We start from the raw sequence: 19,328 nt of genomic DNA on the forward strand, positions 1-19,328 counted from the left end.
TGGTCGAAATATCACTGCTGACAACTGGTTTACTGACTTTGATCTGATTGATTTTTTAAAAACGAAAAAGCTGTCATATGTGGGAACTGTTAGAAAAAACAAAAGGCAGTTGCCGCCAGATTTTCTATATACAAAAGGCAAACAACAGTATAGCACTATGTTTGGGTTCAGTAATGGAAAGATTTTAGTTTCTTACATCCCACGCGAGAGGAAAAATGTGATTTTTGGTCTCTTCATTACATAATGATTACACCATTGATCCAGAGTCTGGGGAGCTAAGGAAACCAGAAATCATAACTTTTTATAATTTGACCAAAAGCGGCGTTGACACTGCTGACCAAATGTGTGGCAATTTCAATGTAAGTCGAAATACCAAACGCTGGCCGATGGTAATCTTCTTTACAACGCTGAGTGTGGGTGGCATCAACTCACAAGTAATTTACCTCGGTAATGAACTTAAACAAATGCGCAGAAGAATGTACCTAAAACAATTGGCTAATGAACTGGTGAGTGGAGAGCTAAGCCTAAGAAGTACAAAGACGGTTGGAATGCCCCTTGCCCTGCAACACCGGTTGAAGAGATATCGTCCCAAGGACGTTCCAGAACAAACACCGACTCTACCACCTTCTAAAAGACGCAGTTGTACTACCTGCTCATTTGTATCTGGTTTCAGAAGGCTTTCTAAATATGACTGCAAAATAATGTAAAGAATCAATCTGCCTTTCCCATGCAACTTTCGTCTGCCAGCCTTGCTTTTCTAAGTGTACCTGTGCTGCTTCTGCTGCAATTGAAACCACTGAAGATGAGTAGAAAATAATTAAGTAACATCTAAGTGCAATATCCTTTAAGTTTTTTTCCATAATTTTATATTTAAGCAATAGTTAAGTAAAGATAACTGGAGCCTATTTGGCGGTACTACCGAAAAGTGGTACTTTTAGTTTTAATAAGTTTATGGTTAATAAATGTTTTTTTTTGCATCTGATTTGGTGTAATCTCTTTTAATACATTCCTATGAAGGTCACTGACTACTTCTATAGTCCTGAAATTGAAATATGTAGCTACTATAGGTGGTTTTCTGACCTGTGCTTGTCAGGCACATTGCGCATGAACTGAGGAGAATCTATATTGCGCCTGACGGAGGGTTAACTCTATACCGGATGAGCAACCAGTGCAATGACTGACAGAGGGTAGAGGCATTGGTGTAGCGGTTCACAAGGAATATGATCCTGGCTGCTGCATTTACGATGGATTGGAGAAGGGGGAGTTTAGTAAGAGGAAAATCGATTAGTAGAGAGTTGCAATAGTCCAGACAAGAACTAATAAGAGCAACAGTAAGAGTTTTTGCATATTCAAAGGTAAGAAAAGTTTTAAATTCTAGAAATGTTTTTCATGTGTAGATGGCATGAGCGGGCGAGTGATCGAATGTGGGGAATAAAGGAAAGATCTCAATAAAATATGGCCCCACATGTTGCTGGGCAGTAAAGGTAAAAATGGCAATATCGGGCATAGGTAGGTTAGTGAAGGGAGGAAACACAAGGAGTTCAGTTTTTGCCAAGTTTCAGATAGAGGGAGTCCATGATGTTAGAGACAGCGGAAAGACAATAACCGGTGTTTTATAATAATGCAGGCATGATATCAGGACAAGAGGTATATAATTGGGTATCATCAGCATAGAGATGGTACTGAAAACCAAATCTATTGATTATTTGTCCACTAGGGGCAGTATACAAGGAGAAGAGGACGGGTCCTAGGACTGATCCTTGAGCAATACCAACAGCAATGGGAAGAGGAGTCAACAAAAGATAAAGTGAAGAAACAGTCAGAAAGATAGCAGGAGAATGAGGAGAGAACGATGTCTTTGAGGCCAATAGAGCAGAGCATAGTGAGGGGGACCTGGTGATACACTCTGTCAAATGCTTCAGAGAGATCTAGGAAAATCAACATGGAGTAGTGACCATTAGATATAGTTGTTAGTATATCATTATAGACTTTAGAGAGGGCAGTTTCAGTAGCATGTAAAAAGCGGAAACTGGATTGTAGAGGGTCAATAAAAGAGTTATCTGAGAGATAGTGGATCAAACAAGAGGGGACCAATCATTCCATAAGTTTAGAGATGAAGAGTAGTTTAGAGAAAAGTCTATAGCTTAGCAGCACAGTTTTGGTCGAGAGATTTTTTTAAAGTAATGGATGTATGCTGGTGTGTTTAAGTGAGGCGAGAAAGATACCAGATGAGAGAGGTTAAATATTTTAGTTAGATGAGTGGTGACATCAGGAGAAATGGACTGGAGGAGATGTGAGGGAATAAGGTCACTGATGGGGTGAGAAGATGCAAGGTGCCCAATAACTTCTTCTGTGACTAGTTGTAAGACAGAGCGTGAGCTACTGTAGATGCAGTGGGGGAGGGAGGACAGTGCATGGTATGAAGGGATTGGGAGAAAATTTGTTGTCGGATATCGTCAATTTTTTCTTTGAAATAATTGGCCAGATCATCAGAACTGAAGTCTGTGGTCAGGGCCTGTACTCTGGAATTAAGCAGGAAATAAAAAGTGCTAAAGAGATGTTTAGAATCTTTGGATAGTGAATTAATGAGGGTGTTGAAATAGGTTTTGCTTGGAGAGGTGAGGAACAGAGTGTTTTAAGCATAAACTAATAATGGAAGAAATCTTCTGCTAGATTGGATTTTCTTCACAAACATTCAGCACATATGGAGCATTCCTGTAAGCATGCACCATGGTTGTCACCATCTGTGCTGAGCTGTTCTGTGTGTAGCAGATGCAACCTCAACAAGGGTACTCTGCAATGTATCATTAGCATTTTTCAGTGCAGAGTCAGGACACGAAAGGGAGGCGATTGGGGCCAATGATGACAACAAATTTTTCACAGGTTTCTGGGTGTTAATAGCTCATATATTTCTATAAGTAGGGGAGAGTGGTGGTGTCCTGAGTAGAGTGACAATTCTTGACAGAGAATGAAAGAAGATTGTGGTCAGAGAACAGGAAAGGGGAGTTAGTAAAATCATGCACTGAGCATAGGCACAAGATGATCAGGTCCATCGTATTTCCGTCTTCATGCGTAGGAGAGTTACTAAGCTGTGAAAGCCTGAATGAGGAGGTTAGAGATAAAAGGTGATTGGCAGAATGGGAGAGGGGATCTTCAATGGTAATGTTAAAGACCTCCATGATGAGGGTGAGGATGTCACGGGATAGAAAATGGCTAAGCCATGTGGCAGAGTGATTCAAGAACTGATGGGAGGGGCCCCAAGGGCGATACAAAACCGCCACTCGCTGGGAGAAGGCCCTGTAGAGTCTGACAGTGTAGACCTCAAAAAAATGAAAGGTAAGTGAGGGTACTAGGAGGATAACCTGAAAAGTAAATTTGGTTGATAGGAGCAGACCAACACCTCCATCTTGTCTGCTCTAAGGTTTGGGGGTATGTGAAAAATGTAGACCACCATATGAAAGAGCTGAAGTGGTGGTGGTGTCTTACTGCTGGATCCAGTTTTCAATAAAAGCTGGAAGGTTATTAGAATTTGACAGGAAAAAAATCATGGATGTAGGAGAGTTTATTTCTCACTGAGTGTTAATTCCAGAGGGAACAGTTAATAGAGATAGATGACATGTAGGGAATATTATTGAGAATGGCAGGGTTTCTGAGTGCAGTAGGAAAGGGATTTCGACTTTCTGTTACAACAAGGTTCGGGGTCGGGAATGATGTCTCCTGCGACTAGAAGTAGGAGGATAGAGATAGAGAGAGTGAGCAGATGGTTAAGTGATTTGTGAGTGCATCTCTTGTGTTGTATTGTGGGAGTGAATGGATCTGTTCAGTTTAGGATTGTGAAAAGAGCATGAATGCTGTACAGAGAAGAGATGAGCTGATGTGGAAAGAGTTTGTGTAAGGACTTGGATGTAAGTGAATGCATCAGACATAATATAAATTATACAAATACATATGGTGAATAATTGTCTTACTTGTCACTTGCCCTGTCTAACTGCAATGTTTAACTGTAAGGCACTTTGAAAAAATGCACTTGGAATAATATTTGCATCAAGGAATGGCTCAGTAAATGAATGGAATACTGCATACACAATTAACAGACTGGCAAAGAAATGAGGTTGCAGGGTATATGCAGCAGATGAAAGACATACAGTATATACCATTAACAGACTTACAAAGATGGAAATGAGGTTGCAGGATATATGCAGAGGATGGATAAATTATTTACCTGTATGAAGAGAAGAGGGATGAGAGATAGAGTCAAGCCATGTATCATTGCCAGGCACTTTGAAAAAATGCACTTGGAATAAAATGTGCATAATGCCCCCCTGCATAAATCATTTCACACAAAACCCCAAAAATTGACAGGACATAAACATAAATATATCATATAATTTTTTTTATTGTTAATAAATATAACAGAGTCCACAAATAATAAGTATGACCTAGTGTCCAGTCCCAGCTGCAGTGACGAATATAGTGCTTAATGATATCAATAGGCAGCCAGATAATGAAAATGTACAGCAATAAATATACAAGTTGTGAGTATGACCACATATGGGATGTACTTACCTGAACAACCTGGGTTAGATGAGGACAGGTACCCCCCCTATATTTCCTAAAATAGTACCAATGAAAATAGCTCAGCATGAAATAAATGCACTCTCTCACAGGTCAATTAATGTAAAAGTATAAAACACAAACGGGTCTTAGAAGATGGCAACACAAAACCAATTTTGTTTTACAAAGTTTTGAATGTTTTAACTACTAACATAACTAACATATATAAAGAATAGCCTTTACGTTTGGTATTGGCAAGAATCATGTTGTCAGATTATTTTTTACTGCACAATGAACGCCATAAAAACAAAAACCAATAATAGTTTTTTCACCATTTCCCCAAACTAGTCAGAAAGCAATAAGAAATTACTTTGTTTTGCTTCACTTCTAGTTCCAGACTCCGAGCCCCGGATCAGAGAGTTCAAGAACCTAACATCCACCTCAGTACTTCTATCATGGGATCCACCTGAACATCCAAATGGTATTATAATTGGCTACTACCTACAGATTTATGGACCACAAGGAAACTATCCTTTATTTACCATTGAAGTGTCTATCGTTTTGGAGGATCTTCTACCTTTCACCCAGTATTTTGTATTTGTGGCGGCTAGTACAATGAAAGGGACTGGTCCTCCAAGCCAGCTTGCCTTTCACACAGATGAAGCAGGTACTCGTTAGATTACATCTTTGTACAAAATTAAAGTCATCAGCAGAGTGATCCTTCTTAATCCCTTACATGCTTCTAGTTTCACTGTCTTAAACTCTTTTCTCATGTGTCTTCTTGAATTATGGCATTCCTCTAACAAGGTTACAACTGTACATGATATATCCCTCTCTTGTGCTACAATTTCAGTGCTCTGACAGGTTTAGTTTTGCTACAAAATCTCTACTTACAGTGGCGGCATTTCCTTATTTCATCCAGTATTTCTGACGAAAAGTCATTGTGGAAGAAAAATTATTTTACTACTCCATGTAAAGCATTAATCTACTTATATATACAGTGCAGCTGACCAGTCTCAGTTTGTTGCAAAAAGCAACGTATTTGTTGTTTTACACAGTTTGTGCAATGTTATGTAGCATACTTAGATGACGATAGAACCCAATTAAGATCTATGTTAAAGGGGTAACTATCAACTGTTAAAAGTTTTAATATGCAACAGGGATTGCAAAGTGTTGGAAAACTGGTGGGAGTGTGGGTCCTGATATCATCATCTGCACAGAGCTGTGGATAGAGCCAAAAAAATATTAGTGAGTCAGCACATTGCTTTATGTGAGCTGCTCATACAGAATTCAGTACATCACTCATGCAGGAGACAATGCATCACTCTGTGTGCCCAGATAATGTAGGAGACAGTGCATCACTCTGTGTGCCCAGATCATGCAGGAGGCAGTACATCACTCTGTGTGCCCAGATAATGCAGGAGGCAGTGCATCACTCTGTGTGCCCAGATAATGCAGGAGACAGTACATCACTCTGTGTGCCCAGATAATGTAGGAGACAGTACATCACTCTGTGTGCTCAGATAATGCAGGAGGCAGTACATCACTATGTGTGCCCAGATAATGCAAGAGCCAGTGCATCAGTCTGTGTGCCCAGATAATGCAGGAGGCAGTACATCACTCTGTGTGCCCAGATAATGCAGGAGGCAGTACATCACTCTGTGTGCCCAGATAATGCAGGAGGCAGTACATCACTCTGTGTGCCCAGATAATGCAGGAGGCAGTGCATCACTCTGTGTGCCCAGATAATGCAGGAGGCAATGCATCACTTTGTGTGCCAAGATAATGTAGGAGACAGTACATCACTCTGTGTGCTCAGATAATGCAGGAGGCAGTACATCACTATGTGTGCCCAGATAATGCAAGAGCCAGTGCATCAGTCTGTGTGCCCAGATAATGCAGGAGGCAGTGCATCACTCTGTGTGCCCAGATAATGCAGGAGACAGTACATCACTCTGTGTGCCCAGATAATGTAGGAGACAGTACATCACTCTGTGTGCTCAGATAATGCAGGAGGCAGTACATCACTATGTGTGCCCAGATAATGCAAGAGCCAGTGCATCAGTCTGTGTGCCCAGATAATGCAGGAGGCAGTACATCACTCTGTGTGCCCAGATAATGCAGGAGGCAGTACATCACTCTGTGTGCCCAGATAATGCAGGAGGCAGTACATCACTCTGTGTGCCCAGATAATGCAGGAGGCAGTGCATCACTCTGTGTGCCCAGATAATGCAGGAGGCAATGCATCACTTTGTGTGCCAAGATAATGTAGGAGACAGTACATCACTCTGTGTGCTCAGATAATGCAGGAGGCAGTACATCACTATGTGTGCCCAGATAATGCAAGAGCCAGTGCATCAGTCTGTGTGCCCAGATAATGCAGGAGGCAGTACATCACTCTGTGTGCCCAGATAATGCAGGAGGCAGTACATCACTCTGTGTGCCCAGATAATGCAGGAGGCAGTGCATCACTCTGTGTGCCCAGATCATGCAGGAGGCAGTACATCACTCTGTGTGCCCAGATAATGCAGGAGGCAGTGCATCACTCTGTGTGCCCAGATAATGCAGGAGACAGTACATCACTCTGTGTGCCCAGATAATGTAGGAGACAGTACATCACTCTGTGTGCTCAGAAAATGCAGGAGGCAGTACATCACTATGTGTGCCCAGATAATGCAAGAGCCAGTGCATCAGTCTGTGTGCCCAGATAATGCAGGAGGCAGTACATCACTCTGTGTGCCCAGATAATGCAGGAGGCAGTACATCACTCTGTGTGCCCAGATAATGCAGGAGGCAGTGCATCACTCTGTGTGCCCAGATAATGCAGGAGGCAGTGCATCACTCTGTGTGCCCAGATAATGCAGGAGGCAATGCATCACTTTGTGTGCCAAGATAATGTAGGAGACAGTACATCACTCTGTGTGCTCAGATAATGCAGGAGGCAGTACATCACTATGTGTGCCCAGATAATGCAAGAGCCAGTGCATCAGTCTGTGTGCCCAGATAATGCAGGAGGCAGTACATCACTCTGTGTGCCCAGATCATGCAGGAGGCAGTACATCACTCTGTGTGCCCAGATAATGCAGGAGGCAGTACATCACTCTGTGTGCCCAGATAATGCAGGAAACAGTACATCACTCTGTGTGCCCAGATAATGTAGGAGGCAGTACATCACTCTGTGTGCCCAGATAATGCAGGAGGCAGTACATCACTCTGTGTGCCAAGATAATGCAGGAGGCAGTACATCACTGTGTGCCCAGATCATGCAGGAGGCAGTACATCACTGTGTGCCCAGATAATGTAAGAGACAGTACATCACTCTGTGTGCCCAGATAATGCAGGAGGCAGTACATCACTCTGTGTGCCCACATAATGCAAGAGCCAGTACATCAGTCTGTGTGCCCAGATAAGGCAGGAGCCAGTACATCACTCTGTGTGAACAGATCATGTAGGAGGCAGTACATCACTCTGTGTGCCCAGATAATGCAGGAAGCAGTACATCACTCTGTGTGAACAGATCATGCAGGAGGCAGTGCATCACTCTGTGTGCAATATCTGCATGCTTCAGAGCAGTGTTATGAGCAACTGGGCATTGAAGGTTCCAGATCTCCAAAGATGAGAAACACAATTCAGCCATCTGCAATATATTAACTCTTTTTACAATTGATAATTACCCTTTTGGTGCAAAATAAACCCTCAATAGAAAATTTTTAAGGAATTACCCTTATAGCTGGGACACACCATTATTTTAAGATCAGTAGAGGACTGACTACTCAGATCCTCTGCAATACTAAGAATAAACGGGAGCTCAGCAATGATGTAGAACTATCTTACTTTGACTTTTTTAGCTTTACAGAGGTGCCATGGCCATCCACTATGCAAGGAGCTATGGAGCAACCACTTTTAGCTGAAAGGGAGTGACTGCAGTTCCCCTCAATGCTGGGTGGCATTGAGCTTAGATACTTAAAGGTGTAGTTATAGCTCAAATAGTGCTGTGTTCCCTTTATTCTTAGTATTAGAATGGTTCCTAGAGGTCAATTCCCATTGATCATTAAGTCATGGCATAACTTATCTATAAGGTACTTGTTCTTTAAACCAACTTCCCTAGTTTATAATAAAATATAAGGTTTACCTTTCTAGCCACTAATTTCTAAAAAATGTTGACCATTTCGTCATATATACAGTGGGAAAAAAAGTATTTAGTCAGCCACCAATTGTGCAAGTTCTCCCACTTAAAAGGATGAGAGAGGCCTGCGATTGACATCATAGGTAGACCACAACTATGAGAGTCAAAATGAGAAAACAAATCCAGAAAATCACCTTGCTTGATTTGGCATGATTTATTTAGCAAATTATGGTGGAAATTAAGTATTTGGTCATTAACAAAAGTTCATCTAAATATTTTGTTATTTATCCTTTGTTGGCAATGACATAGGTCTAACATTTTCTGCAAGTATTCACAAGGTTGGCACACACTGTTGGTGGTTTGTTGGCCCATTCCTCCATGCAGATCTCCTCTAGAGCAGTGATGTTTTGAACCTGTCGCTGGGCAACACGGATTTTCAAATCCCTCCAAAGGTTTTCTATGGAGTTAAGATCTGGAGATTGGCTATGCCACTCCAGGACCTTCATATGCTTCTTATGAAGCCACACCTTCGTTGCCCTAGCTGTGTGCTTGGGATCATTATCATGATGAAAAACCCATCCACATTTCATCTTCAATGCTCTTGCTGATGGAAGGAGGTTTGCACTCCAAATCTCGCGATACATGGCCCCATTCATTCTTTCATGTACACAGATCAGCCGTCCTGGTCCCTTTGCAGAGAAATATCCCCAAAGCATGATGTTGCCACCACCATGTTTCACAGTAGGTATGGTGATCTTTGGATGCAACTCAGCATTCTGTCTCCTCCAAACACAACAAGTTTTGTTTCTACCAAACAGTTCTACTTTGGTTTCATCAGACCATATGACATTCTCCCAATACTCTTCTGGATAATCCAAATGCTCTCTAGCAGAGTTCAGATGGGCCCGGACATGTAATGGCACTGCAGGATTTGAGTCCCTGGCGGCGTAGTGTGTTACTGATGGTAGCCTTTGTTACGGTGGTCACAGCTCTGTGAAGGTAATTCACTAGGTCCTCCGTGTGGTTCTGGGATTTTTTCTCACTGTTCTTGTGATCATTTTGACCCCATAGGGTGAGATCTTGCATGGAGCCCCAGATTGAGGGAGATGATCAGTGGTTTTGTGTGCCTTCCACTTTCTTATTATTGCTCCCACAGTTGATTTAACACCAAGCTAGTTGCCTATTGCAGATTCAGTCTTCCCAGCCTGATGCAGTGCTACAGTTTTGTTTCTGGTGTCCTTCGACAGCTCTTTGGTCTTCACCATAGTGGAGTTTGGAGTGTTACTGTTTGAGGTTGTGGACAGGTGTCTTTTATACTGATAACAACATTACTACAGGTAATGAGTGGAGGACAGAGGAGCCTCTTAAAGAAGAAGTTACAGGTCTGAGAGAGACAGAAATCTTGCATGTTTTTAGGTGACCAAATACTTATTTTCCACCATAATTTGCAAAATAAATCTTGACAAATTAGACAAGGTGATTTTCTGGATTTGTTTTCTCATTTTGACTCTCATAGTTGTGGTCTACATATGATGTCAATTACAGTCCTCTCTTATCTTTTAAAGAGGGAGAACAAGCACAATTGGTGGCTGACTAAATAATTGTTACCCACTGTACCATATTCCGGTACAATTAGTTATTGGATATGACACACACTACCTTTCTAGACATTCTCCTTGGTTTGCCAATATTAATATTTGTATCCAAACTGTGTCAATAGTCTCATAAGTTATTTAAAGAGAAGCTGTCAGCATGATTTTGTAATTTAAAGAAAAGACATGTCTGTAATGGTGCTGTAATACAATTAAATTGATACTTTTTGTGAAGAAATCCACATTGTGGTTCTTCAGCATTTAAGGATTTCTGCTAGTTAGATTTCAGTGCACAGGGGCCAGACTGAGCACTAGTTCTTCTCCTCCCTGTCTGTGATTCCTTGCCCCTCCGTCTGCCTCCGGTCTGTGAATGACCTGCCTCCTCTGTTTGAAAGTGATCTGTCATACACAGACCAGAGGCAGGTGGAGGGGCTGGAGAATCAAAGTCAAGGAGGAAAAGACCTAATTAATAGAAAACAACAAACCATATTTCTTCACAAAATGTATCAATGTAATCAGTATTATAACACCATTACAGCCATGTCCTTACTTTACATTACAAAATCATGCTAAGAGGTTCTCTTTAAATCTGTCATATGAAACATTTTGCTGAGTTATGTACAAGCTGTTATGTTTTATGTGACTATTAGATTCAATATAGTGGAGATAAGGCAGTCCAATCATTTTTATTGCAGAACCAACAGCACCTCCTCAGAATTTAACATTCATCAATGCAAGTGATAATTCTGCTTGGTTACAGTGGAATCCAAGTCCCAAACCTAATGGCATTGTGCGCACCTACAGCTTTAGAATTGTAGAAACTAGTAGTCAATTTATATTTTACCAGGTAAGCAAAAATCAAATATTGTGTGAGCTCTTATGGTCACTGGGGTCCTCTCTCTCTCTCTCTTCTATAGTGTGTAAGCGCTTATGGTCGGTGAGGTCCTCCTATCTCTCCTGTTGAGTATAAGCTGTAATGGACAGCAGGGTACTCTCTTTTCTGTAATGTGTGAGCTCTTATGGTCAGGTGGGTTCTGTCTCTCATTTCTGTAGTGTGTGAGCTCTTATGGTTGGTGAGGTCCTCTTCTCTTCTTTAGTGTGTAAGCTCTAATGGTCAGTGAGGTCCTCTCTCTCCTGTTGAGTATAAGCTGTAATGGACAGCAGGGTACTCTCTTTTCTGTAATGTGTGAGCTCTTATGGTCAGGTGGGTTCTGTCTCTCATTTCTGTAGTGTGTGAGCTCTTATGGTTGGTGAGGTCCTCTTCTCTTCTTTAGTGTGTAAGCTCTAATGGTCAGTGAGGTCCTCTCTCTCCTGTTGAGTATAAGCTGTAATGGACAGCAGGGTACTCTCTTTTCTGTAATGTGTGAGCTCTTATGGTCAGGTGGGTTCTGTCTCTCATTTCTGTAGTGTGTGAGCTCTTATGGTTGGTGAGGTCCTCTTCTCTTCTTTAGTGTGTAAGCTCTAATGGTCAGTGAGGTCCTCTCTCTCCTGTTGAGTATAAGCTGTAATGGACAGCAGGGTACTCTCTTTTCTGTAATGTGTGAGCTCTTATGGTCAGGTGGGTTCTGTCTCTCATTTCTGTAGTGTGTGAGCTCTTATGGTTGGTGAGGTCCTCTTCTCTTCTTTAGTGTGTAAGCTCTAATGGTCAGTGAGGTCCTCTCTCTCCTGTTGAGTATAAGCTGTAATGGACAACAGGGTACTCTCTCTTCTGTAGTGTGTGAGCTCTTATGGTCAGGTGGGTTCTCTCTCTTTTTTCTGTAGTATATGAGCTCTTCTGGTCGGTGAGGTCCTCTCTCTCTCTTCTGTAATCTGTAAGCTCTTATGGTCGGTGAGGTCCTCTCTCTATCCTGTTGAATATTTGCTGTAATGGAAAGCAAGGTACTCTTCTGTAGTGTGTGAGCTCTTATAGTCAGTTGGGTTCTCTCTCTTTTCTGTAGTGCGTGAGCTCTTATGGTCAATAAGGTCCTCTTTCTCGCGCTCTCTCCTGTAGAGTATAAGCTATTATGGTCAGCATGGTCCTCTCTTTCTCTTTTTTGTAGTATGTGAGCTCTTATGGTCAGCAGAATCCTCTCTCTTCTGTAGTGTGTGAGCTCTTATGATCAGCAGGGACCTCTCTTTCTCTTTCTCAGTTCCATAGAGTGTAAGCTTTTATAGTCAGCAGGGACCTCACTTTCCTGTACATAGCGGGCTCTTATGATTAGCAGGGACCTCTCTGTTTCTCTCCTGTACAGAGTAAGCTCTTATGGACAGTGGAGTCCACCCCCCTTATCTCTCTCTTGTAGAATGTAAGCTCTTCTGGATAGTGGGGTCCTCTCTCTCATTCTCCTGTAGAATGTAAGCTGTTATAGTCAGCTGCATCTTCTCTCTCCTTTACAGTATACACTTTTATAGTCAGTGGGATTCTCTCTCTCCTCTCACACTAATATTTTCTAGGTAATTACAAGCTGTCCAGCATGTAGATTAGGCTGATTTCACAATTGTGTTTTTTTGTGCTGCTTTTTAGCGCAAAAAAGCACATGCGTTTTTTCCCCTATATTTTACATGGGGTGCGCTTATGTGCGCATACACATGCGTTTGTACACGTTTGTATGCGCATGCGTCTTTTTGTAGTGTGCGCTCGGGCGCACAAAATGCATCCTGTTGCATTTTTTGTGCGTCCAATTTGTCCCAAAAAAACGCATTCGCAAGCAATGCGTTTTTTTACAGCAAAACCCCCATTGTACTCTACACGTATGAGCAAAAAAAGCATGCGGTTTTTTAAACAAATGCACCAAAACCCACAAAAAACGCACACAAACGCATGATGCGTTTTTTCCATGCGTTTGTGTGCGCAAAAAACGCGCAGCAAAAAAACGCAAGTGTGAAAGTAGCCTTAGCGTGAATTTATTCACTGCAAATCAATTTTTTTAGGGAAAATTCAGACATGTCAGCGATTTCAAAATTTAAAAAAACTTCTCATTTCCAGCTAATACCTCTATATCCAGTAAGCAGTTTTGGTACTTGTTTTTCATATTCACTGTATGAATATATGTTACATACAAACTTTTTTGCAAGTTTTTACAGTAATCTAAAATGCAAAAGTTTTTATCTATTCTTTTACTTTACTTTTGTACAATAAAAGTCAATGTATTAATGTATTGATACTGCATGAGCCCAGCAGTAGTCACATAGTGTCATTGCGGGCACTAATCACTGGCTCCAGTCTGAGGCCGCTACCACGTACCATACTGCTGACCGGAACCAATCATGAGAGCGCACACTGACATTGAGCACAACTGGAATCCTGCAGTGTCTATGTGGAGGTGCAGAATTGCTGATTGAGTTCAGGCAGCGAAGATGTGACAAAGTGCTCAGTATGCAAATTTACAGGTGTAACAGTGCACCACTAGATCACTAAAATCCTCACTACAGGTATGATTTTTATAGGGGCTAAGTCCTGTACATTTCTGTATGAGTAATTTAATTAGCATATTGAGGGTGACAGACTCATTTTAATTTTTCTTTTTGGGGGAGAACAAATTACAAGATTTTCTTAATACACTGTCCATTGACATTTTTTTTTAATCATTGTGGACCATGTGTGCTCATACACCATTTTGCATATTTGGCCAAAAGCATTTTTTTCCTGGCTCACATATGCATATTGAATTTAGTCAAGACTGTGTATTTTTTAAAAGGAAAGGTTGAATAAGTTGAATGAGCCACTGCCAGACATTAATGGCAGCAGCTTATCTACAGTAGATACTAAGTATCATGTATGTCAAATTCAAATGATGGGTTCACCAACGTTAATGTTTGTGAGTAGGTTTTAAAAAAGTGGATATGAATTTGTCATACATTTTCTATACATACAAACATGGCAGACATTTCCAAGGAGTAATACATCAAGACTGGCATTTTGTTTGGAGATAATTATATTCTAAAGCTTGGCATCAATTAGAATGACCCTTTAGGCTACACCAGGCCATGCCCTTTCTTGCTGAACTCTGTCCACTGTTAGAAATCTTTGTGCTGCTGTTTATTGTGCAAAATTTAGCAAATTTTTTACGCCAGTTTTCTGGTGAAAAGAGCATAATGAATTCTCCGCTAGATCTGATGATTTTGCTGTGAATTTGCTTAGACTTTACACTTTTTTATAACAAGTGAACAACAGAAAAATTCCACCACAGTCAATTTAATTTGACTTCTTCTATACTAACAAAGTCTATAATTGAATGTATTTGCCTGACAGAATATATCTGGCTATCAAACTGAAGGAATGCTCATTAATTTGGAACCCTTTAAGACTTACTTAGTTAGCATGTCTGCATTCACAAAAGTCGGTAATGGGAACGAGTTCAGCAATACCGTTAATTTCACTACAGAAGAATCAGGTGAGAAACATTTCTGTGTGATGTAAAATTTATTTGTTATTTAGTTCTTCCTTCCATTCTTCAGTGTTTTCTGTGAATTGAAAATTCAAATGTCATAATGAAATAAAACCTTGTGTCTACACATGTACCAAGATTTCTTACTTAAAGGTAACCTGACAGCTCGATCCACAGGCAGCATATATTGTGACCTTAGTGTGAAAAGAATACAGGCATCTGTGTCAGATATGGACCTAGCAGAAAGGCAAGCATATAATAACCATCAAGTAAAGTTAGAATATTGAATACGCAATAAGGTAGTTAATCTGTCATTATATATTACTTAAAACCTTCCGTTTTGCTGGAATGGTACATGGAGTGAGCTCAGGAGCTGAGCCTGCTTGCTTAACGGACAAATATAAGCTATATTAACAGCTGATACTTGCCTGACGCTGCTGTGGTCAGAGCTAGCTCCAATTGCTTCAGTTTTACCCATATCACTTGGGGTATGTGCACATGGCGTCCTTAAGATGCCGCCGAAGCCACCAAGGCTTTCCTAGGCAAAGCCAACAGTCTTTTTCTTGTAGCTGCCTTGCTGCGGTTTTGCTAACAATTTTTGAGGCTTCTTTTCTTTGCACTTTCAGTTATAAAGAGTGAGTTCCTTGTAAATGAAGCCACCCAAAGAATGAATATATTACTTCTGATGTAACAGGTGAATGAACTAGCACACAACAATGTCGTTTTTTACATTGCTGTGCATTATGTTCATTTTTTGCAGTGATTTTGTGATGTCATGTCCACATACCCTTAGATGCCATGGTCAATAGGGTCTGCTGCATCTGAGTAGTTAGAAGGGGGGGGCCTTTTCACTCAATCACTTCCCATGCATTGTGATTCTGGGGTGTTGATGTGTTTTCTCATCAGCCAGGGCATTAGGAATACAAGTATGAATTGTCACTCCCAAAGAGTCTTTTGAATACCTACGGGCCCAAAAATCCCTCAGCCTAATAACATGTACTCTAAAAAGCCCAAAGTACTTGGATGCTAAGAAACTTCAAGTTATATTTCCACGTGGCTTACAAAATAAGCATTCATAATTATAAATGCAGGCTTTTTGTTCCGTCATAAGTGAGGACAAAAGTAATTGACAGAATGCTTGCTATATATCACTATATTGTATTTTAGTAGGGTTTATATTTGTATATCTTATTTGTAATGCTGGATCTGTTGCTTGTGATTTTTGAATGAGGTTTTTATTAAAGTTAATATTTTGTCATTGTGTATCTTTTTAAAGCTCCAGATTCTATCCAACATATTCACTGTGTAGCAACAAGTTGGCAGTCTATACTGGTCCAGTGGGATCCACCATTACGACCAAATGGAATAATAACGCATTACATCCTATCATTTCAAAGTGTCACTACCTCAGTCTTATCTACTGATACCGTCTATACCTTCAGAGATCTCCTATCCAATACCACTTACTTCTTCACTGTCACAGCTGCCAATTCTGCAGGGGAAGGAGTAGAGCAAGTATGTAATGCTACCACTAAGTTTGAAGAAGGTATGTTTACCTATAACCATTCTTTTAATGATACATTGTATAACACAGTATACATTTTGGAGACTAAAGCTGATGTGAATCGATTCATAGGACTCATTCCTGCAGCCTCTTCAGGAGTCTGTGGCCTCTGGTCAGGAGTCTTGAAATTCACTTTAACTTGATGGCATCCCCAGCTCTTCTTTTGATCAGCTAGACTGGCACAACATCATTGTCACGGCGTGATGCACCTGTGACTTCGCACCAAGACAGCTAATCAAAAGAAGCTTATGCCAAGGAGCAGAAAGCTGTTCTCAGACCTCCTGTCCAGAGACCAAAGAGCATAGAAGTGGCCAAAGGATCCGCTCCTTCGAATCGATTGGCATCCACTCTATTGGAGACCCTTTGAAATGTCTAAACCTCTCAGAACATTCATACAAGGAGGGTTTTGAAGATCAGGAAAATAATCTTTTTTTCCCCAAGTATGACTACAGGGTAATATGAAAGTACCATAGAAGCTCAGGCATGTGGTAACACTAGTAGAGCTGAAAGAAATTAAAACTAATAAAACAGTAAAATACTTTTTTGGCGAACATAAACTTTGAATAAATTTCTGATGAGTGTGTAAATCAGCCATTCTCATTTGAAGTTGGAAATAGTTCTGTAGCTGTTGTCAGCCTCTTATTAATGGTCCTGTGGCATTAGTCATGGTTACAGATCCAGCACTGAGTCATTGACAGTACATTTACTTTTGACGTAAGGTGAAATCAAATTAGCTTCACTGTCTCTCTACACAGTGTCTGGCCTTAACATTCCACACTAAGGTTACTTGTCATATTTTTATCTTTCCTTTTTTTAATCATGATTTTTTTTATTATTCTAGTTCAAATGTACAAATTTAACTCAATTGTAGAAAGTTGCATCACATGAGAGGCATAAATCTTAAGTTATGTTTATTTGCTACAGTTGGTATAAAAACTCTAGTTTTTGATCGTTTTCATGCTTTAACTTTTCAGAAGGCTACAACAACTTTATAACATTGAATATAGCTTTACATTAGTTATCCATTGTAGCTCCTTATACAGTATATTAGAGGTATGACAGATAACCATTTGAACCTGCTGTGAATGGGAAAATCAGGATTGTAATCTTTGCAATTGCTTTTCCCTCTGACTAGTGAAGGGATTGCCCTATATTTGATAAAGGGATATTCCCAGCATTGAGAGTTATCACCGATCCACAGAATTGGTGATAACTTTTTGATCGGTTGGATTCGGACTGCTGGGATTTTCATGGCCCTTTTCTCTGGATTGTAGTGGGTCCGAGCGATCAGACCCTCACTTATTAGAAAGTCAAAAATCAACTATACATGCACTGTAGTTTAGTGATGGGCAAACTGGTGATCTGGGTCATTTTGCTACACTCATTAAAAAGCGCAGGCTCTTTTAGATTTCAAATGGATCTCTATTTTTTATGTGTTCAAACAAGGGTGAACACATATTTATGGTAAAATTACCACAGTTTGATGCTGCTGAAACCCCACCCACCTGCAACTAGCCAATAGCTGAGCTTTTTCATGCTAGATGGGTGGAGTTTCTGTCGCATAGGCAGCCAAGCACTTGTAATTTACCACCAGTGAGAGCTATTGAGAAACTGCAAGTGTTTCTCATAGGAGACTGGCTCTTTGTACTGGATCGGTCTTAAAGGACCCATCACTATTACAGTAGCAATTTAGTAGTATAAATATTTAGAAGTGCAAGTCCGAACATACATTACTTGGGTAAGCCCTTAGAAATATTAAAAACGATAGGAGCGTAAGTTATTATTTTGTGACTGTGGAATGTCTTTCTCTTCTATTACTCCAGAAAAAGAGACAATTTCTAATCCTATAATCCAGTGTTTATGATGGCAGCAGTATTCAATATCCTTGCCACATGTTCCGGTTATCTGATAACTGAAACTAGCACCGTCCTATCATTGATGAGTTTAATTGTCAGACATGTGCTGGTGTACTGGTCTGACAGAGGAGAAGTAACATAATAACATCGGAGGTATTGTTGCGTGACCTTTACATTATAGCTGCCTTATGCTTGAGATTATTGAGTGAACTGGGAAGCAATGGTCAAAGCAATCTGCAATTTGCAACCAGCTGCCAGATTGAAATGGAGTTTCAATTAAAGCAGCATTATAATGGTGTTTTTTTATATTTCATTGGACTTTTCCAATTAACCCGATACCATATGTACAGAGTTCTCACCACACATTTTTGCAGTAAGTATTGAGAGGAAACTTACAGCTCAGTCATGCAGGGATTGTATACAGTTACCAAAGCATATATTTTTTGGCATAACTCCATTAGAAAAAATGGCTTTGCTCTGAACGCTACATGATCACGTGTAGCCATGATCACACCTAAGTTTTGGCTTAGTTTAGACTTATAAATCTGAATTAAAGAAAAAAACATTACAGACATGAGACTTCTACACATAATTGAATTATGAATTATACCAAGGAGGATGGAAATTTCCTGCAATGCTGAATAACATAAATGATCCAAGACAAGAATGAAGGAATGTTGGTTTCATGTCAACTTGTTTCACAGCCACTCCGACTCCTTCCTCAGGACAACCACACCTCTATGAGCATTTGCGTTTTTATCCATGATTGTATTATGACATCTAGAATGTACAAGCTCGGCACTTGAGCTTAGATACGGCATCCAAGCTACACTAGGGCTCTACTGTACTCCATGTTTCACATTTCATATATGGACTGCAATACCCACCCACATTGACTGAGGTTCTCTCAATCCGAACAGCCTCATAGGAATATATGAGGCTTCTGGCTCAGGAAACATGGTTCTACGGTAAAACGAATGCAACGCTGTCTCTGGTGACTACTCAAAAAGGTATAGGTTAATGTATACTTTTTTATAATGGGGGATTAGTGTATATTTGCATATATCTGTACAGCATACATTTGGATCAATCCAAATGAGAAAAAAAGTTCAATACCTCTGTGTTAAAATGAATCATTTGAAACAAATACCAACCATATACTTACTTTCTCCAATTGTATACGTTTTTTGATTGATACTAGCAGGGCTTTTTTTGTAAAAAAATATTTCCCGGTACGCAATTCTGATTCATTTCTCATTATTTCAGAAA

The 19,328-nt window shown here is 40.4% G+C and overlaps 1 protein-coding gene across 1 annotated transcript in view; it reads left to right on the plus strand.

The window, feature by feature from the left end:
* Positions 1 to 19,328, plus strand: part of PTPRQ (protein tyrosine phosphatase receptor type Q) — a 794,911-nt gene that overhangs the window by 488,342 nt on the left and 287,241 nt on the right. Inside the window, exons 28-31 of the mRNA XM_073556964.1 lie at positions 4,946 to 5,221; positions 10,968 to 11,119; positions 14,504 to 14,645; positions 15,916 to 16,185. Coding sequence (XP_073413065.1) covers positions 4,946 to 5,221; positions 10,968 to 11,119; positions 14,504 to 14,645; positions 15,916 to 16,185 — 840 coding nt within the window. The remainder of the gene's footprint in view (positions 1 to 4,945; positions 5,222 to 10,967; positions 11,120 to 14,503; positions 14,646 to 15,915; positions 16,186 to 19,328) is intronic.

This window comes from Dendrobates tinctorius, unplaced genomic scaffold, assembly GCF_039654945.1.
Source record: "Dendrobates tinctorius isolate UK_male_01 unplaced genomic scaffold, ASM3965494v1 ptg000241l, whole genome shotgun sequence".
Lineage (NCBI taxonomy): Eukaryota > Metazoa > Chordata > Amphibia > Anura > Dendrobatidae > Dendrobates > Dendrobates tinctorius.